Here is an 18683-nt window from a genome sequence, read left to right on the forward strand (position 1 = left end):
TTTGAGGCCTCTGTGTCTTCCTGTGTGGAAGTCAGATTAAGGGGCCCCAAAGGCCTCTCCCACTTCTATCCTTGGTGACTGTAGGCCCGCACCTCTCTGTATTCTTGGTTTCTATTACTTAGAGCTTTCTTGTTCTTCAATAAAAAACACTCGCAGAAAGTGATGTCCTTTACAGGAAATGTTCACATATAGCTCCTTGAATTCTCAAGGCCCCTTTTAACTCCTTTTTAGAAATGAGTAAACTCAGGCTGAGAAATTTAAGGGAACTTGCCCTGGGCTGGCTTAAAGGCTTAAAGGCCCTGTTACTCACACCACAGCCTCTCACTGCCTGTCTCCCTCTCTCCACTCCATCCTGGACCAAACCCAGGGCTCAAGCTTTGCTCTCTGCTTGTTTCCCAGGAAACCAGCTCCATCAGGGAGCTCACCAAATGACAGGGTTGCAATCACTACCTGTTGAGAGATAATCTCCAGCCCCAGCTCTTAGCCAAGACGTTCTCTCTTGCCGGCATGCAGAGCTACTGCTGATCCTGTGGGCCCTGCTCACTTTGCCTTCCTGGGCCCATGCGAATCCAGCATGACCTCATCTTAACGTGGTGACATCTGCAAGGACTCTATTTACAAATATGATCACATTTTATTGGGGGGGGGGGGGGAACACAATTTTACACTCTACAATAATCAAACTTAAAACTGGCAACTAAGAGAAAATCTTAAAAGCAAACAAATGAGTGGAAAAGAATTATGTTCACAGGATGATAGATTTTTCATTGGAAACAACACAAACAAAAAACAGACAATAAAGCAACATCTTTATATACTTCTGGAGAAAAAATGTCACTGTAGCATTTTACATACAGCAAAAATATGTTTCATGAACCCAGGAATGAAGATGTTCTCAGACATACAAAAGCTGCACGAATTCATCACTAGCAGAAATGCACTACAAGAAATGCTAATGGAAGTCATTCAAGCAGAAAGAAGATAATACCAGATGAAAATGTGAATCAACCAAAGGAATGAAGGACACTAGAAATGGTAACTATGTGGGTAAAAAGAAAATATTTTTTCTCATTATTTAAATAGAAAATAATTGACTGTTTAAAACAAAAATTATAACAATGTATTAGGGAGTTTATAATATGCATAGAATAAAATCTATGTATATAAAAAGCCAGCAACCAGAATGCTGGAATGACCAGAATGACCGGTTGCTATGACGCCTATTGCGGCCAGCGAACTGGCTGGATCTGGGAGTGGGGCCAGTCAGCCAACCCTGCAGCCCCTCCCCCTGGCCAGCCCCGCCCCTGATAGCCCCCCCACCCCAATAGGGGGTTGGGCCGGCTGGCCAACCTCCTGCAGCTCCTCCCCCCAGCCGCCCCTGCCCCAGATGGGCCCCCCACCACTCCAATTGGCCCGCAGCCTCTCCCCCCAGCCAGCTCTGCCCCCAATCTGTCCCTCCACCCCAATCAGGGGCAAGGACTGCTGGCCGACCTCCTGCCGTCTCTTCCCAACAGGCGCAGCCCTCATCTGCCCCAATTGGGGCTGGGCTGGCCGGACCCCACCCGTGCACGAATTCGTGCATTGGGCCTCTAGTGTATAATAATAGCACAATGACCAAAATAGAAGTATGGAACTATATTGAAGGTACTTTTAGCATACATTTAAGTGATGTAATAACAATGTAGATGGTGATAAAGATGTTTACTATAAACCTTAAAGTAATACTAAGATAATACAACAATGATATGTAGCTAATAGCCATATATCTTAGGAGATAAAGTGAAACAAAAATATTCAATATCCTAAAAGAAAGAAGTGAGAAAAAATGAAAACAGGAACAAAGAACAGGTAGGACAAGCAGAAAACAAATGAAAATATAGAATATTTAAACCTAACCATATAAATCATCACATCAAATTTAATGGTCTAAACATCCCAATTAAAGTCAGAAAGTCAGATTAGTTTAAAAAGCACAACTCAACTATATGCTGCATACCCACTCACTTTAAGTATAAAGATACAAATTGATTGAAAGTGAAATGATGTAAAGTTACATATACAGTGAACATGAATCTGAAGAAAGTTGGAGTAACTATATTCATCTAAGACAGAGTGGATTTCAGAAAAAAGAATATTTCCAGGGATAAAAGATTATTTTTAATAAAAAAGTCAACTCATCAAAAGAATATAAAAATTTAAAATGTCTATGCCCTTAGCACAGAATTTTCAAATACATGAAGCAAAACTGAAAGGAGAAATAGACAAATGCACAATTACAGCAGGATATTTCAACACTGCTCTCTCAGTAATTGATGGAAAAAGTAGACAGAATATCAGTAAAAAACTTAGAAGACTTAAACAGCATAATCAACCAACTTGAATAATTGTCAATTATAGAACACCTCACCCAACAACAGCAAAAGATATATTCTTCTCAAGTGCACTCAAGACCTTTAAAATGAACCATATTCTGAGCTGTAAAATTAGCCTCAATAATTTCAAAAGCATTCAGAGTATATCAAGTTTGATTTTGGACAATAATGGAATGAAATTAGAAACTGGTAAGAGATCTCTGGAAAACCTCCAAATAGTTGGAAACTAAATAACACACTTTTAAATAACTCATAAGTAAAACATCAAAAAGAAAAATTAAAAGAATTGTTATCTAAGTGAAACTTGAGAACACAGTATATAAAACTTGTGAGGTTCCACAAAGGTAGTAGAAGGAAATTTATAACACTAAATACCTATCTGAGGAAAGAAAAAGAGTCTCCAATCAATATTAGCTTCCACATAGAGGTCACTAAAATGGAGAGAAAAGCAAAGCTAAAGTAAGCAGAATAAATAAAATTTTAATGATCAGAGCAGAAATCAATTGGATAGGAAATATTGCAGAGAAAAATCAATGAGTCCAAAAGTTGGTTCAGTCAGAAGATCAGGAAAATTGATAAGCCAGTAGAAAGAATGACTAGAAAAAGAAGAGAAGAAACAATTTACTGCTATCAGGAATGAGAGAAGTAACATCATTAGAGATTCTATGGTTATTAAGAAGAGAAGGGACTATTATGTCAATAAATAAGATAGATAAATGTCATGTAAAACAAAAACTAGCAAAGCTCATTCAGGAAGAAATAGATCATCTTAATAGCCCTATGTCCGTTAAACTAATTGAATTTGCAATGAAAAACCCTCTCACAAAGAAAACTAAAATGTAGATGTTTTCACTGGCAAATTTTATGAAACATTTAAAGAAAAACTCATATCAATTCTAACTCACTTTTCTAGAAACCTGAAGAAGAGGGAATGCCTCCCAAATGATTCTGTGAGGCCAGCATTAACCTGATACCATAAATCAGACAAAGACATTACAAGAAAACTCAGACCAATATCCCTCATATACATGAAAGCAAAAGTTCTTAAGGAAATTTTAGCAGATCAAGTTCAACATTATATAAAAGGGATACTATATCATGATCAAATAGATTTATTCCAGAAAAAAAGGTTGATTTAACAAGTTAAAAAATCAATGTAATTCACCATATTCACAGACTAATAAAGACATCCATATGATCATCTCGCAGTTTCAAAATATCATTGTCAAAATCCAACATATATTCCTGATTTATATTAAAAAAACAACTTGCCCTGGCCGGTTTGGCTCAGTGGATAAAGCGTCGGCCTGTGGACTGAGGGGTCCCAGGTTCGATTCCGGTCAGGGGTATGTACCTTGGTTGTGGGCACATCCCCAGTGGGGAGTGTGCAGGGGACAGCTGATCAGTGTTTCTCTCTCATCGATGTTTCTAGCTCTCTATCCCTCTCCCTTCCTCTCTGTAAAAAATCAATAAAATATATTTTTAAAAAACAACAACTTTCTGCTAACTAGGAATAGGAGACTTGACAAAAAGTTTGTATGAAATATCTAACTATCATCATATTTAATGGTGAAAAGCTTCCCCAAGTCAAGGATGTCTGCTCTTATCACTTCCATTCCACATCATACAGGAGATCAAGTTCTGCATAAGGAAAGGTGGGGAGGGAAGGCATACAGATGAAAAATAAAGAAGTACAACTGTCTCTATTGCTGATGACATGGTCTTCTATATAGAAAATCCCATAGAAACAAAAGAAACTAGAATTAATGAGGTTTTTAAGGTGACAGCATACAGAATTAATGTGCAAAAATCAACTGTATTTGTATAAACTGGCGGTGAATGATTGGAAAGTGAAATTTAAAAAAACAAAGGAATACTATGCATCTGTAAAAAAGAAGGATCTCTTTCCCTTTGAGACAGCATGGAAGGAGCTGGAGACTATTATGCTAAGCAAAATAAATCAGTCAGAGAAAGGTAAGTATCACATGATCTCACTCATATGTGGAATCTAATGAACCAAATAAACTGATGAACAAAAATAGACCCAGAAGCATGAACAGGCTATTGAACCTCAGAGGGAAAGCAGGGGAGGGTGGGTGGGAAGAGATCAACCAATGAACTTGTATGCATATATGCATAACCCCTGGATACAGACAACAGGGTGGTGAGGGCCTTGGGGGGGGGGGAGGAGGGAGACAGGAGACTGGAAGAGGTTAATGGGGGAAAGGAGGGGTCATAGGTAATACTTTCAACAATAAAGATTAAAAAAGAAAGGGAAAAATAATAAAATAATAAAATCATCTATAAAAGTCATTTCATCTTTAAAACCTATGGTTCTACATAATATAGTATTTTTAAAATACCTTTACTTAATTGACATGAACATAGAACAGCAGCATCTTCCTATAGTAATTTTTGGAAGTAATTATGGAAGAACGTTTACCTTCCCTATTTGTGTCTATGAAGGCCTTGCCAGGAAACAGATGGAACACTCAAACTGGGTACTGAAGGAAAGGTTCCTTCATACAGAGAACAGGTACAAAGTGAACAGGGTTTAGGTAAACCCCCAAATGATGGTGCTGTAGGTCACAATGAGCCTCAGTACGGAGCGTATACCACCCACAGACAGCCAACCCATGGGGTCCTGCAGGGAGAGCACATCCTGTGACCTAACTCCTCTCTCTCCCGCAATTTTCTGCTAGTGCCCCCTTTTTACATAATTGGGCCAGAGCCAGATTAGAGCAAGAGAACAAGGAAGCCTGGAGTTAGAGCCCCTTCAGGAGTCACAGGACACAGAGCAAGATAAAATGACGAAGTGTTGAGTCTGGATCTGGAGGAACAAAAAGATCAGCACAGTCCACTGTCTTAGTCAGCTTGAGCTGCTATAACAAAAACTAGGTGGCTTAAGTAGCAAACATTTATTTCTCACAGTTCTGGAGGCTGAGAAGTCCAAGATCAAGGTGCCAACAGGTCTGGTGTCTGTTGAGAGCCTGCTTCCTGGAGGGTGAACAGCAGCCTCTGAGCTGTGTCCTCACATGACCAAGCGAGGGAGCTCCCATTATGGGGGCGCCACCCTTATGAATTCACACTATTCCAGCCCTGGCCTTTTTGTTTCTGCATCACTACACATTCCTCCCTGTCTTTGCCATTTGTACGTCCTGGTGGTTCTATTTAGAAGGCATTTCCTTCCAGTAACCAAAGTGGGGGTGCTGATGGTGATTAGGTGTATCTGTGCTTAGGGCACAGCAGAAATCCCAGAGGGAAAAGGAAGAGACAGACTAAGATCCATGGGGAGGAATGTCTATTTCCTAATCCGTCTCCTGCCCCACATAGCTCTGTGCTCCTCCCACAACCTGTGTTTCCATGTATCCTTTGCATCATTAAGATCATTCAGTTCTCAACTTAAGCTTCACCACCACACAGAGGCCTCCACTGACCAGTGTGGGTGAGACAGCCCTCGAGGTGACCACCTCAGACACAACTTACTACCTTCTGCTACCAATCACCTCCATGTCGTTTCTCAGGGCCCATAATTGTCCTATTCATTCATGTGGTTACATGGTTACTGCTCAGGCCCCCACCTCTTCTTGTCTTGAGTATAAAGACTCTGAACTAGCATAGTCCCCAATGTGATAGCTGTATCATGTATGTGAAAACCAGTTATTCTTACTAAAGTTGCAAGGAGCCAGAGGTGTACATGTTTTTCGAAAATTTCAATCTTATTTCCCATTTGGGGAAGAATGACTCAGGCCTTTATCTTACAATGCTTAGGAATATCCTACCCGAACAAGCAAAAGACAGATGAGACATCACTCAGTTTGTATTATTAGATTGTAGCCTTTATTAGAACAAGCAATTCTCATAGCTGTAAGCAGCGCATTAGAATTCATCAAGCTCACGCCCATGTTCTCTGCCGCAGGAGGGCCGAGGAGAGAGAGCGCGCCTTACACATGTGCAAGGCCAGAGAGCAAAGTATTTCAGGGAATGATTCGTTGAGGCTATAAATGTTTGCGAATTTTAAGGCACTGGAGGGCGCAGGGTGTGTGAGGGGCCTGGGCTCAGATGGAGGATTTCCAGCATGCCCCATCCGGCCCAACGTCTCCCCCTCCTTCCCTGGCTTCCATGGCAGGCACCACAGCAGGAGAAAAGTGAACACAGAGTATTCATTATCCTCATTCAGACCCCAAATGATCCAAAGAATTTCACAGCTCTACTCCCACCACAGCTGATTAGGAGATAAATTACGTGTTATCAACTTGGCATGGCGCTTCATGTAAATCACACCTCAATAAACCAGGTGTTTACCAAGCCCTCTTTGCTCCCTGCATTTCTAAAAGCCAGTGACGTGAAGCACGGAACTGCCCAATTTGTCTGAAGCGTTTTGGCTGTGACTTCGAGGGCCAGCCACATGGGGAGATGTTACTTTTTAATGCCCAGCGGACAGGACACCCCGGTGCCCCCCAGGCCGCAGTAGCCGTCAGGGTTCTTGCTCAGGTACTGCTGGTGGTAATCCTCGGCGTAGTAGAACGTCTGTCCCTCCCGAATGTCGGTCGTGATCGGGCCGTAGCCATTCTCTGACAGGACCTGTGTGGAGAAAGGCATCATCAGGACCTGATCCTGGGCAGAGATGGTCCTGAGACAAAGGGAGGGACACAGCGGGCTGGGAGGAAGGCCGACACTGGTGGCTAGGGATGTGCAGTTGGTCCTTGTGGGCCTGGCTTTGCCACTTCCCAGCCGAGTTATTCTGGGCAAACTATATCATTCTTGATTTCCCAGGGGAAACAGCAGGGGCGAGTGGCTCCCTGGCTGCCCTGGAAGAATGGGGGTCTCCGAGGGCACTCAGCAGGGCTGCAGGGAGGAGATGAAGGGGTACCTGCAGAACAGGGCAGGGAGGGCTGCAGCACCACCCAGAGCTGCCCTCTGCCTCCAGCTCATGGCCCCTGCCACCTCACAGGATCCCCCACTCATTTCCTGTGGTTCTAGGGAGCAGGGGCCTGGCCAGGATGCCCTGGGCAGCAGGAGGTCACTTGGGGTCCCGGCTTGGTGACTCCAGGCCCGGGAGCCTGGAGAGCAGGGTGAGGGGAGGACATGGCCTGAGGGCCTGTGTGGGCTCATCACTGCCCCTGACCTAGTTGAAGGCCTGGTGGCACCTGCTGACAGGGAAAGAAACAGACACGTCAACACAAGTTGGGGGAGGAGAGCGGATCTATTTGGGGCAGGAGACGGATTAAGAAACAGACATTGTTCCCCATGGATCTTAGCTGTTTGCTTTCCCGTTTGGATTTCAGCTGTGCCCCAATTCTTCCTGTTCCAGGCTGCCTGCAGCATTTGAGCACAAGGCTACAGAGACTCGGCCCCAGCTTCTCGGATCCCATTCTGGACAGTGCTAGGCGGGGTCTGGGGCTTGTGCTTCCTAAAGGGGACTGACCCATCTCCGACTGTCCATCAGTCCGCACATCTGCAGAGTGTCGGGAATCCCATATTAAAATTCAGCATGATTCCCTGCCACAGTTTTCCCCTGAGAACTTGCACCTTTCTCCGGAACCTCCTCCCAGCACAGTGAGGACCTGACAAGCAGGCCGGATGGGGAGAGGCAGCATCCTCACCACAGTGGGTGGGCTGGACCCCACCGCTCCGGAGCAGCCAGTCTCCTTCCAGGGGTTAGAAATAACGACGAGCGGCCATTCTGATTTCAGTTTTGACACTTTTTTGTAAACCAGCAATTATCGAGGGCTCACCATATGCCGCACTCTGCACCGAGGCTTCACATTAGCCTCACAACAGCCATCTGAAGGAAGTTCTATGATCATCGTCTATCTTTAACAGTGTGTGTCAGATACGGGCATTCTCGGCTCACTGGCATTGCATCGGCTGGAAGCTTGGAAACTCCATGTCCCGGTTCTATTGCCACAGCACTCGGGTTTACATGCCACTTATGGGAGAGGCACGGGTGGGACCTGGCAGGCCAGGTCCAGGGAGAAGCCACTGCTCTCAAGGTGCGGCTGCGAGGATGGGCACAGGTACACCCAGACAGCACACCTCAGACTGCCAGCTCCTCCCGAGAGCTGTCCACTCCCACGCTGACAAGTGGCGTCATCGGCAATGATTTCTAGTGATTTCTGTAACTTCCTGATATCCTGACATCCAGGGGTGCCTTTCCCTTCACTCCAACGGCCCTTCTAATGATTCTAGAAGCACCAGATTCCATTTGCAAAATCCGTCTGCTCCCCAAACCTCACATGCTCTCTGCCTCCGTGACTGACCGCCGGCTAACTCAGCATTTGCTGCCTGTGTTGTTTTCTGGACGCAGAACGTCAGTGAGAATGAGAAGCTGGGATGGCCTAACTGTCCTGGTTAGAGTTAGAGTTGGGAAGGACCTCATTGTGATGGAAAACGGATCAGCGCCAATGTGTACAGTGGCAACACATTCACTTAATTTATCACTAGTATTTGCACATGAAGAAATGCCACCGAAGGATGCCTTCGGGACAGGAGGTGGCTGTGGCAGGGAGGATTCTGGTGACGATGATAAGCACAAGGTCTTGGGGTGTCCAGGCTGAGAGCTTGTGGGAAGAAAATGATGCAAGGTTGGGACTTGGCATTCCTGGCCCAACTTCAGAGAGCCAGGGACCGTTTAGGGCGGATTTAAAATCCTCTCTTATTTCTTGGAGCCGTACCCAAGTTCCAAATAAAAGGTTGGTTCCTGAGGATTTGGGATATACAAGTGCAGTTCACACCCTCACTAGATCTGCAACCCAGGGACACCCTCTGAGCTTGTGCACTCACACTGCTGCAGGCACAGCTATGGAGGTGCTCCCCTCTGAGTTCCTCCATTCACACTGCTGCAGGCACAGCCATGGGAGGTGCTCCACTCCACTCTGAGCTCATCCACTCACACTGCTGCAGGCACAGCCATGGAGGTGCTCCCCTCCCAGCTCTTCCACTCACACTGCTGCAGGCACAGCCATGGGGAGTTGTGCCCCTCCAGGTCCTACCCCAGACTCTCGACAAACACTGACATGAGTCTTTCACATTCTGCATGACATTAGAAACTGACCTCAGAATTCCCCCCACTATGGCTACACTGCTGAGATCCTCTAACCTCCACTGTCTCCATCACCCTCAGGGCCATGACTGGCTCCCAGGTCTGCCCACCTCTCTGCTCACCCGCCTCACCAGGGCTCTGTCCTTCTTGGGGGTCACCTCCTCAGGCACTGCCCCTGGGATGAACTTCCCTTTCACAGACAGCAGTCCTCCCTATACCAACAAGGACGGCCTTCCCAGAAGCTTCTCTACCTGAGACTGGCGCCTGTGGCCTGTGACGCTATTGCCAAAATTACCAGGCTCCCTCCTCCTCCCCACATCAGCTCTCACTGACCCCCCACCCACCCACCAGCCCAGAGGGGCAGCATTGCTTTGGGGAAAGCAATGGGAAGGGAGGCCTGAAGGCGGGGCCCAGGCAGTACCAGGCCTCTGCCACAAGATGGCAGACAATTCACTTTTATTTGAGAGGAAAACACCATCAACAGTGATGAAAATCCACAGAAACAGGGCTATGCTGCCCTCCTCCACCTCCCCTTCACCTGGGACATTCTGGACAGGCCTTGTCTGTGTGGCAGACACATGCTGGAGCCCCCAGGCCTACAGTCCACACTGCAGTCCACCAACTCCAGGCTGAGGCCGCCACTCAGCACTGAGCTGTGGCTCTAAAACTGGGGGCAGGGGGACAAAAATGCACCGAAGAAACCGGATATGAAAGAAGAGGAAGTAGGCAGAGGAAAAATCCCACCTGGTCTCTATGTTCCCTTCTTCCCCACAGCCTGGCATCTGTTTTCTCACTTGACAAGAGGAAGTCACTCCCCTCAGCCACCTCCCAGGGCCTGTTGCTCAGACACACTCAGCGGGATGCAGGGCCAGGGACCCAGGGCCCCTTCTGGCCCTTTCTGCTTATTTAGGTCTTGTCTGTGATGGCCAGTTTTGCATTGTCCTCCCCTCCCCAGAGTCCGTCCTCCACCTCTCCAGGCTCCAGGCTGGGTCCGTCCCCACACAGAGCCAGCCCCTCAAGCCCCTTCTCCGCTAGGTTCCTCAGCCAGGACAGCTCCAGAGGAAGAGCTGATCTGGGCCTAATATCCCATCCTCACTCCTCTATCCCCCCCTCTTATTGACTTCTTGATTGTGGCATATTTTTTCTTGCTGATGTTACAGGCTGTGCCACCTGGTTCAGATATCTCTGGAAGATCACCTCATGGAATCAGTCATGCTTTTCTCACATACTTTACCTCACTCTTTCTTAGATAGGCCCAGGAAGCCTCCTATGGCTTTTTTCTCTTATCATTTTCGCTCTGGAAATAGATTTTCTGTCTGTAAAATGGGCACAACACCCAGCTCACTGTGCTATTGTGAGAATCCAAGATAAAGCATAAAAAGTGCATAGCACCTGGCATATTGTAACTACACAACAGTACCGGCTCCCTTTCCCATCATGCCCCAGGTTGGAGGAAAGCTGGCCCATCCATCTCGCCCTCCTTACGTAAGCCTCCATCTACACCAGCCATGGCCCAGTATTCAGAATCTTCAGAAAGGACCACCAAGTCCAAAGCCATCATGACCACTGCCCATTGCCCATTCACCGGGTTCTGGAAACATGCAGGCATATCTAATTGGACGTTGTTAAGAGAGATGACTAATTCAAGCACAGCGAAGCCCCACACCAGAAAAACGGCTGAGCTGCCAAAGGGAAAGCCAGCAGGAGCGGGAGAAGGGATCCAAGTGCCAACCTCATCAGATTCATGTGTTTTAAAGCCTCATTATGTCTAGGCCAGGCTAACCCCACCTCCTCCACCACTCAAGGAATTTTTAGCCTTATTTGATGTTGGGTTCTTGGATAATTATTCATAAAGTATAAATGTATGTTTCATTTTATTTTAGGCTCACTTTTGAAAAATGTTTTAATGGTGAGAAATGTGTTTCCATGAACTGAAATCCAAATTACGATTCAAACCACAGAAAATTGGGGATTGACTTTTAAGAACTCCACCTGGAACTATTGCCCAGGGGCCAACCAGGCCTGCCTTAGAGACAAAGGCTGTGGGGCAGGAAGCAGGAGGCAGGGATTATTGCTCACTGCGCCCTCTAGTGGCAGCAGGGAGCACGTACCGGGCATAGTCCACTCCTTGGGTCCTACTTTCCCTGTGGGAACCGAGAGACTCCTTCAGTTCCTCCCAGATTCAACTGCATGGAATTCCATGCTCTGTTTCTATCCTGAGCACACACACACATGCACACACACACATGCGCACGTGCAGACACACAAGCACATGCACACACTGTTGAAGCTTAATAAGCTCAGCCAAGGCCCTTGCCCAAGTCAGCAGTTTTATTCCACTGGCAGCTTCTGGCTGACCAGATTGCCATCAATCAGAACTTCTGGGAAAGGACATAAAATGACTGGCATGGCTTTTAAAGAAAACCACCAGACAGAAAAACACCATCTATTCTGAGCTGAGCTGAGGCTCATGCGTATCCAGTTCAGGACGGCCCAGAGCACCCACAAAGCGGCAGGTGTGCAGGAAGCAGGTTTGCCCGGCCCATGATGAATTCTGGGAACTACAGGAGCTCCAGGCTCGGAACCACAGGATCACCCCTATAAGTCATCAGGAACAGGGGGCACAGCAAGGGCAACAAATCAGGGCGAGCGGAAGAACAGTGCCCAAAGGGGGCCGTGGCCTCTATGGGGCCCAGTCGGAGCGGCACTGACCCTTCACAGCTTTGTGGGACGAAGGGAGGTAGAGTAGAAAAAGAGGTGACACAGTTAGATCTAATTGTATCCATTAACAAAACCTGCTGATGCAAATGGTGGCCTCTAAATGGAATGCTTTTGGCCCCTCAGGGCAGTGGCGTGGCCCTGCACTCTGCCCTTCCCAGACTCTGCAGCTTTCGTTGTCCATTCCTCTGTGTCCCCCTCACCCTCGAGGTAAGTCACAAGTCCCTTCTGACTGGCAAGGGTGTTTTTCTTGGTTTGCAACATAAAACGATAGCTACCAGCAGAGAAGGGGGAGAGGGGCGGGCAGTGTGGCCAGTAAGGATTTGGAGCTTCACTCTAGCTCCTCAGAGTGTGGACAATGGGCCGTCAGCTTGTCAGAAATGCAAAATGGGGCCCCTCTCCAGACCTGCTGAATCAGAATCTATTTTTTTTTACAATCATCTCCAGGCAATCCAAGTGCATGTTAGAATTTGAGAAGCTCTGTCCCAGGCAACCAGTGTGGTAGATGGCCTTAGTGGTCACCAGCATCCCCTGCCCTCCCCCCAGAGGTCAGGTTGCATGGCTGGAAGGTGCCACGGCCCATTTGCTCTGGCTTCACAGTGCTTCCTGCACCCATGAGATACTAATGTCAATCACACACTCAAGGGCTGCTGCTTTCTCTGGATTTGATCTTTCCTTTGAGGACTGTGGTTCTGAAAAAGAATTCCAATGACGTCTCCTATATGAGTTTTCTTTTCATGGCTTTCATTTTTATAGAAAATCAATCTCTCTCTCTCTCTCTCTCTCTCTCTGTCTCTCTCTCTCTCTCTCTCTCTCTCTCTCTCCTGTATATAGCTCTGAGGGTGATAATTGCTTTTTCATATCTGTAATCAATTAACTTATTTTTCATATCTGAAGTAAAAAACCATCAGCTGTTTTTGTTATATCCTTCGCATTTAGTATACAAAGGAACCTACTTGTCACTTTCCAGAGGAAGCCAAGGACACTGGCGTTCACCTTGGGGATGAAATGCAGATTACATAAAGAGGAAAGCGCCTTCATTCTGAAAGGTTCAATAGAAAGGGACTTAAAGCAAAATGCCAGCGGCTTCAGTTTAGTGCACTGAATTCTGCGAGGAAAAGGAACTTTTCTGAATGCCACCATTTCTCCTTCATGCCCAAGTCTCAGGGATTCGGAGAAAGAGGATTCATCCGGATTTGAACTGCAGACAGAGTGGCCATCGGTCATGACTTGCCCGGACTAGGGGGCTGCTCAGGATGCGGCACTGTCAGAGCTAAAACTGGGGCGGTCTGGGGTCCACTGGGACGGTCCTCACTGCAACTGAGGAACAGGCAGACATCCATGTCCATCACTGGGCAGTTTTCCACCATCTGGGCCTCAGTTTCCTCAACTGTAAAATGAGAAGTTAAGCTAGGGGCTCGCCCTCCTGTTAAACATGTTCTTTCCTTTGAGCCTTGAGTTCCAGAGCCTTTTCGAAATTGTGCTCCCCTCCCCGCAGATAACTATTTTATTGGATTTTATTTATCACACTATAAAGAAACAAATATCACTATTTCTTTCCATTTCTGTCCCTCAGGCTGAATAATCTCAATGAACTTATCTCCTCTTCCTCATCTTTCTTCTGAAAACACAGCCCCATTAGTGATTGGTTTGTGTGTTTTTGTTCTACTTAGTCCAGAATTTCTATTCTGTTCTTTTTTAAAAGTAATGTCTAACTTTTTATTGATATACTTTATTTGGTGAGACACTGTTCTCGCTTTTTCTTTAATTCTTTAGACATGGTTCCCTTTAGTTCTTCCAGCATAATAGCTTTTATCAGTTTATAACAGCTGATTTAAAGTCTTTGTCTAGTAAGCTGTACTTCCATGTTTGTCTCATAATATTTTTCTTGAAAACTGGACATTTAAAATTATATGATGTAAATCTGAAAATCGGTTTGTTATTGCTGCTGTTGCTGTTCACTGGTTAGTGACTTTCGGGCTAATTCTGTAAAGTTTGTTTTCCCTTTCACGTGTGGACACTGACATCTCCACACGGTTAGCAAATAGGCAGGGTTCCTTACATACGGTGAAGCAATGTCTCCCACCTTCTAGCTCTGTGTGAACATTGGAGCAAACATAGAGCCTTATGGCTACAGAAGCTTTTAGCTCTGCCTAAACTTTTTCTCTTTGCCTGCACAGGGCCTCAAAGTCAGCTAGAGGTGAGATATTAGGGCCTTCTCAGGTGAATACACAGCACAGTTTGGATATCCATTCATCAACTGAAGGACATCAGGGTTGTTTCCAGTTTGGGGCTATTATGAATAAAGCTGCTATAAATATTCTGGTATAGGTTTTTGTGTGCACATAAATCTTCATTCTCTTAGGTAAACATTTAGGAGTTGGACTGCTGGGTCACATGGCAAAAGCATATTCAATCTGAGGAGACATTTCCAAATGGTTTCCCAAACTGGTGTACCATTTTACATTCCCACTAGCACTGTTTGCCCTGCATCCTTGTCAGCACTTATTATTTTTAATTTAGCCATTGTAACTGGTGTGTAGTAACTGTCTTTCAACGTGGTTATAATGTGCATTTTCCTAATGACAGATACTGCTATACATCTTCTAATGTTCTTATTTGACTTCTGTATATCTTCTTTGGTGACATCTCTGCTCAAATCTTTTACCTATCTTTAAATTAATTTGTTGTTATTGTTGAGTTTTGACAATTCTTTATAGTTTTGACAGTAATTTTGAATGCATAACCCCTGCAGAGAGACACTGATATTGAGTATCTTGGCTTTATCTCTATACCATAATGCTTTCTGTTTTATGTTGAATACAATATCTATCTATCTATCTATCTATCTATCTATCTATCTATCTATCTTCACATTCATACACAAACACATATGGCTCCTTAAGCAATTTTCTTTTTCAATTTAGTTCAAGAAACACTAATGTTTCCCTTTAAGGCATGGTGCAAGGTACCAGGGAACCAGAATTGAATAACACATTGCCCGTGCAATTGAGGTTTCCCTTTTAAGAAATGTGGTTTTAAATTGGATTAAATTAAGAAATACACACGAATGACTATATGTGACACATCAGCTTTTTGTACATAAAATTATTTGTTCAAACATGTTCATTATGACTTTGTAAGGTCCATTAATTATCACAAGTAAATCCTTTCTTCATTCGTAAAAATATTCCTCAATGCAACCTAAAGCAACATATATTCTGAAAGAAGGCAGTTCTCATTAAAAGATTCTGCTGCAACTTTAAATGGATACGCCTGTGCCTGAGCCCATGCAAAGTGATGAAAGACAAGTCCTGTTCTCTTCAAACACCAAGTACAACCACTCTGAACACACCTGAGCACACACCTTCTCCCTGCCGAGCGGCAGTGTCTACACAACAGCTCAGCAAAGTCTCACTGAACCGCCGTGTGACCATCTATCCTCACAACTGCGGGAAGAATCTTCTGAACAGAGAAGCTTAAAAAGCAATGGCAATTTCTTAAAATCCTCTTACACTGAATTTTAAAAAGGAGACTGAGCAACTTTATTATTTTTTTATCCACTGATTAAGACAATAAAAGTTGTGCTCATTTCAATATTAAGAAATTAAAAGCTCCCTCGAGACGTTCTCTGCCCTGGAGTAGGTCACATCTGTCACCTGCAAACAGGCCAGCCAGCTTGCAAGCAGAAATTCTCCCTAGGGCTGAAATATGGATAACCTCACACTGTCTTGTCTAGGGCTGAGAATTAAATGATTGGGATTTTTTTTTTTATCAGAGGAAACTAAAAATAGGACTATAAAATAAAATATAAGCTCTATGAGAAAATTCCTTTAAGATATGTTTTGCTTTAATGCTTTAGCTTCCAGCCTCACATGGTAGAGGATATAAAATGACGTGAAAGAAAGAGAGAAAGGAGCTTTTGTCCCTTTACGCTGGGCTCTGTAATGGCACAGTGTGCGTCAGTGGGGAACGCCCGCAAGGCTGTTTCCCTGAGGCACTGTCAGCGTGCTGTCCAGAAGCTGCAGGTGACGGGCACGCTGCTTCCTGGTTTCGGGCAGCACCATCTCAACTTCTAAGAGGCAACATTGGAGGACTTTGGCTCTTCTAATTGCTAATAAGTTAACAAAGGGGAGAGTAAAACCCGAGTGGAGATAAGGTGGAGGGGTCTGGATTAACGAAGACTCTATTCAGGCTGTTTAAGCTTCTTAGCAATGAAGTACAGTCAGGATTTTTTTCTAGAGAGTAAAGGGAGGGAGGGAGGCAGGGATGGAGGGAGGGTAGGAGGGGAAAATGGGAAAACGAAAAAGAAAGAATCAAAAATGGGCTATGGGTGCTCTTTGCCAAGGCATAATTTTAATTTTCTTCAAGGCTCAGAACCAGCGGGAGGACTGGAACTCCCTCGAGAGAGGCTGGCAAGAACATCAGATACTTATACGACTTAAACTTGGTGAAGCAATGTAATTGGTGTGGTTACCAGTTGAGGTGATGTAAGTCCATGTTAACTGGAGTTAAGACAAAGGCACTTTATATTTAAAGGAGCATTTTGTATCTCTAAGTATCAAAACTTCCTCAGAAGTTCTCCAGGGGCCCTCAAGTAAATCATGTCTGTACAGATGGACGTGACAAGAGGAGTCTAAGTTCTACCCCTGGTTCTACCAAACCACGTGACCTTGAGGCTGGGCCTTCTCTTCTGCAAAATGGGGATAGGAGACTGACCTCCAAGCACTGTTTTAAGGAATAGATGAGATTACACATTCAAAATAGTATGTTCCATTTCAGTAGCACAACTCACCCTGTGCTATTGTTTCTGAAGATGTTATGACTCTTGGAGCCCTTGGCATGTCACACTGCGGGACTTGAGGTGGCAGGGATTATGCCCAGAGAAGTGGGAAGACCAGAGCCGCACTAACTGAAAAACGTGTCGCCCTTTCTTGTTTTCCCCCAGCACAACCCACGTTCACATGTCATGCAGAGCTTAGCTACTATGAAGACACAGCCTGTGGAGCAGACGTCCCACACCAGAGCGCTGGTGGCCCGTGGCCACGCTGTCCGCCCACTCCAGTACTGAATGTCACAAGCTGCGCAGCGGGGATGGACTGGCGTGCCATTGAGGAGAATCTGGACACAGGTCTCGGAGGATAACCTTTGTTCCTTTGATTTTTTTATGAAGAAATATCTTGATCAACGTCTATTAAGACCTCAGTGAAAATCTCTGTCTCTGTAAGGCCAGGAACAGAATGTGCACGTCGGGGAGGGGTGGGGATGGAGAGGAGCTAGGGGGTGCCGCTGACAATTTCCCTGAGTGCTCACTCTGGACCAGCCCCGTCCTGGATGCGTTATTCCTAACAGCCCCTCTGATGAAAGACCCACTGTGATCCCCGTTTCTGTAAGGAGGACATTCGGCACAGAGAAGAGCGGAGCCAGGACTTGAACCCAAGCAGTCCAACTCTGGGGCCCGTTCTTAACTAAAAAGTACTTTAGTCCACTGTGTGACAATACACCGGGCCGATGGCAGAATATTTACTCACATGACCCACTTTCCATCTGATGAAAGAGACTAACAACATCTGAAAACCTGGATGTTTAAATTACATATCCCCTTTGAGTATCACTATAAAGATGCAAAATAAGGCCGGTCCAAGGACATGATCCTGAGAACCTTGATTTTTATACTCCCCCCGCCCCCCAACATGTGGCCATTTATCTCTGGCTTTTGTTTCCTGTCAGTAAGCTAGGTCCCTGTCGGTGACCACACAGATTTTCTGCTGTGCTCCTGATCTCATGATGACCCTTGAAACAAAATGAGAATTTGGTGTAAAAGCTTGTCAGCCTATCCACTGCTTCTTACTGAAAGTCTAAGAAGTTCACATCTATTGGTTCTTGTTTGCATCCTATTAATCCACTCAGAGAATCTCTGCATTGCCAGAGTAGCTTAACACGTTAAGCGCCCGGTCAGTCACTGGTGACTGACACTATATTTTCCGTCTGGAAGACAAAACAGGCTGGGTGCTTAACGTGTTAAAGATTTAAGCGGTCCTGGACGAAACTCTCAGAATTGATATCTGATCAGGATTCCGAATGCTATCATAGGATGTAGAACAGGCGTTCAAATATACATATAGTGATCATGAAAATGCAAGCAAGATGCCAGGTACTGTGTTGTTCAGACCAATGATGACGCAGATTCTATTTTCTGGGACCCAGACCCTTCTCTCTACCTGCTTCCTGAAACCTGCCACTCATCCCTCACCCCACAAGCTTCGGCCTTGGCACATCCAAAATTGGAGCCATTCTTCTTCTTCTCTTCCCAAAGCTATTCATCTTCTCCTGTCCCCTTTCTGGAACACAACATCATCAGCCACGTCCCCCAAGCCATATATCTCATTGCTATTGTCAACTCGCCCCTGTCTGATGTCTTGTAACAATTTATGTTTACCAAGCAAATCGTGACACTGCATCCTGAATGGTTCAAGAACTCACCCCACCCGCATTGACACTTCCCAGGATCAGCCACCATCGACCTTGCCTGGGCTGTTGCCATGGCC

General features: G+C 45.4%; 1 protein-coding gene across 1 annotated transcript in view; it reads right to left on the bottom strand.

Moving 5' to 3' along the window:
• Positions 1–6189: 6189 nt before the first annotated feature.
• Positions 6190–18683, bottom strand: part of MSRA (methionine sulfoxide reductase A) — a 379272-nt gene continuing 366778 nt past the window's right edge. The window contains exon 6 of the mRNA XM_006081917.3: positions 6190–6956. Within this exon, the coding sequence (XP_006081979.1) occupies positions 6792–6956 (165 nt within the window). The 3' untranslated portion in view covers positions 6190–6791. The remainder of the gene's footprint in view (positions 6957–18683) is intronic.

Source organism: Myotis lucifugus, unplaced genomic scaffold, assembly GCF_000147115.1.
Source record: "Myotis lucifugus unplaced genomic scaffold, Myoluc2.0 scaffold_1, whole genome shotgun sequence".
NCBI lineage: Eukaryota > Metazoa > Chordata > Mammalia > Chiroptera > Vespertilionidae > Myotis > Myotis lucifugus.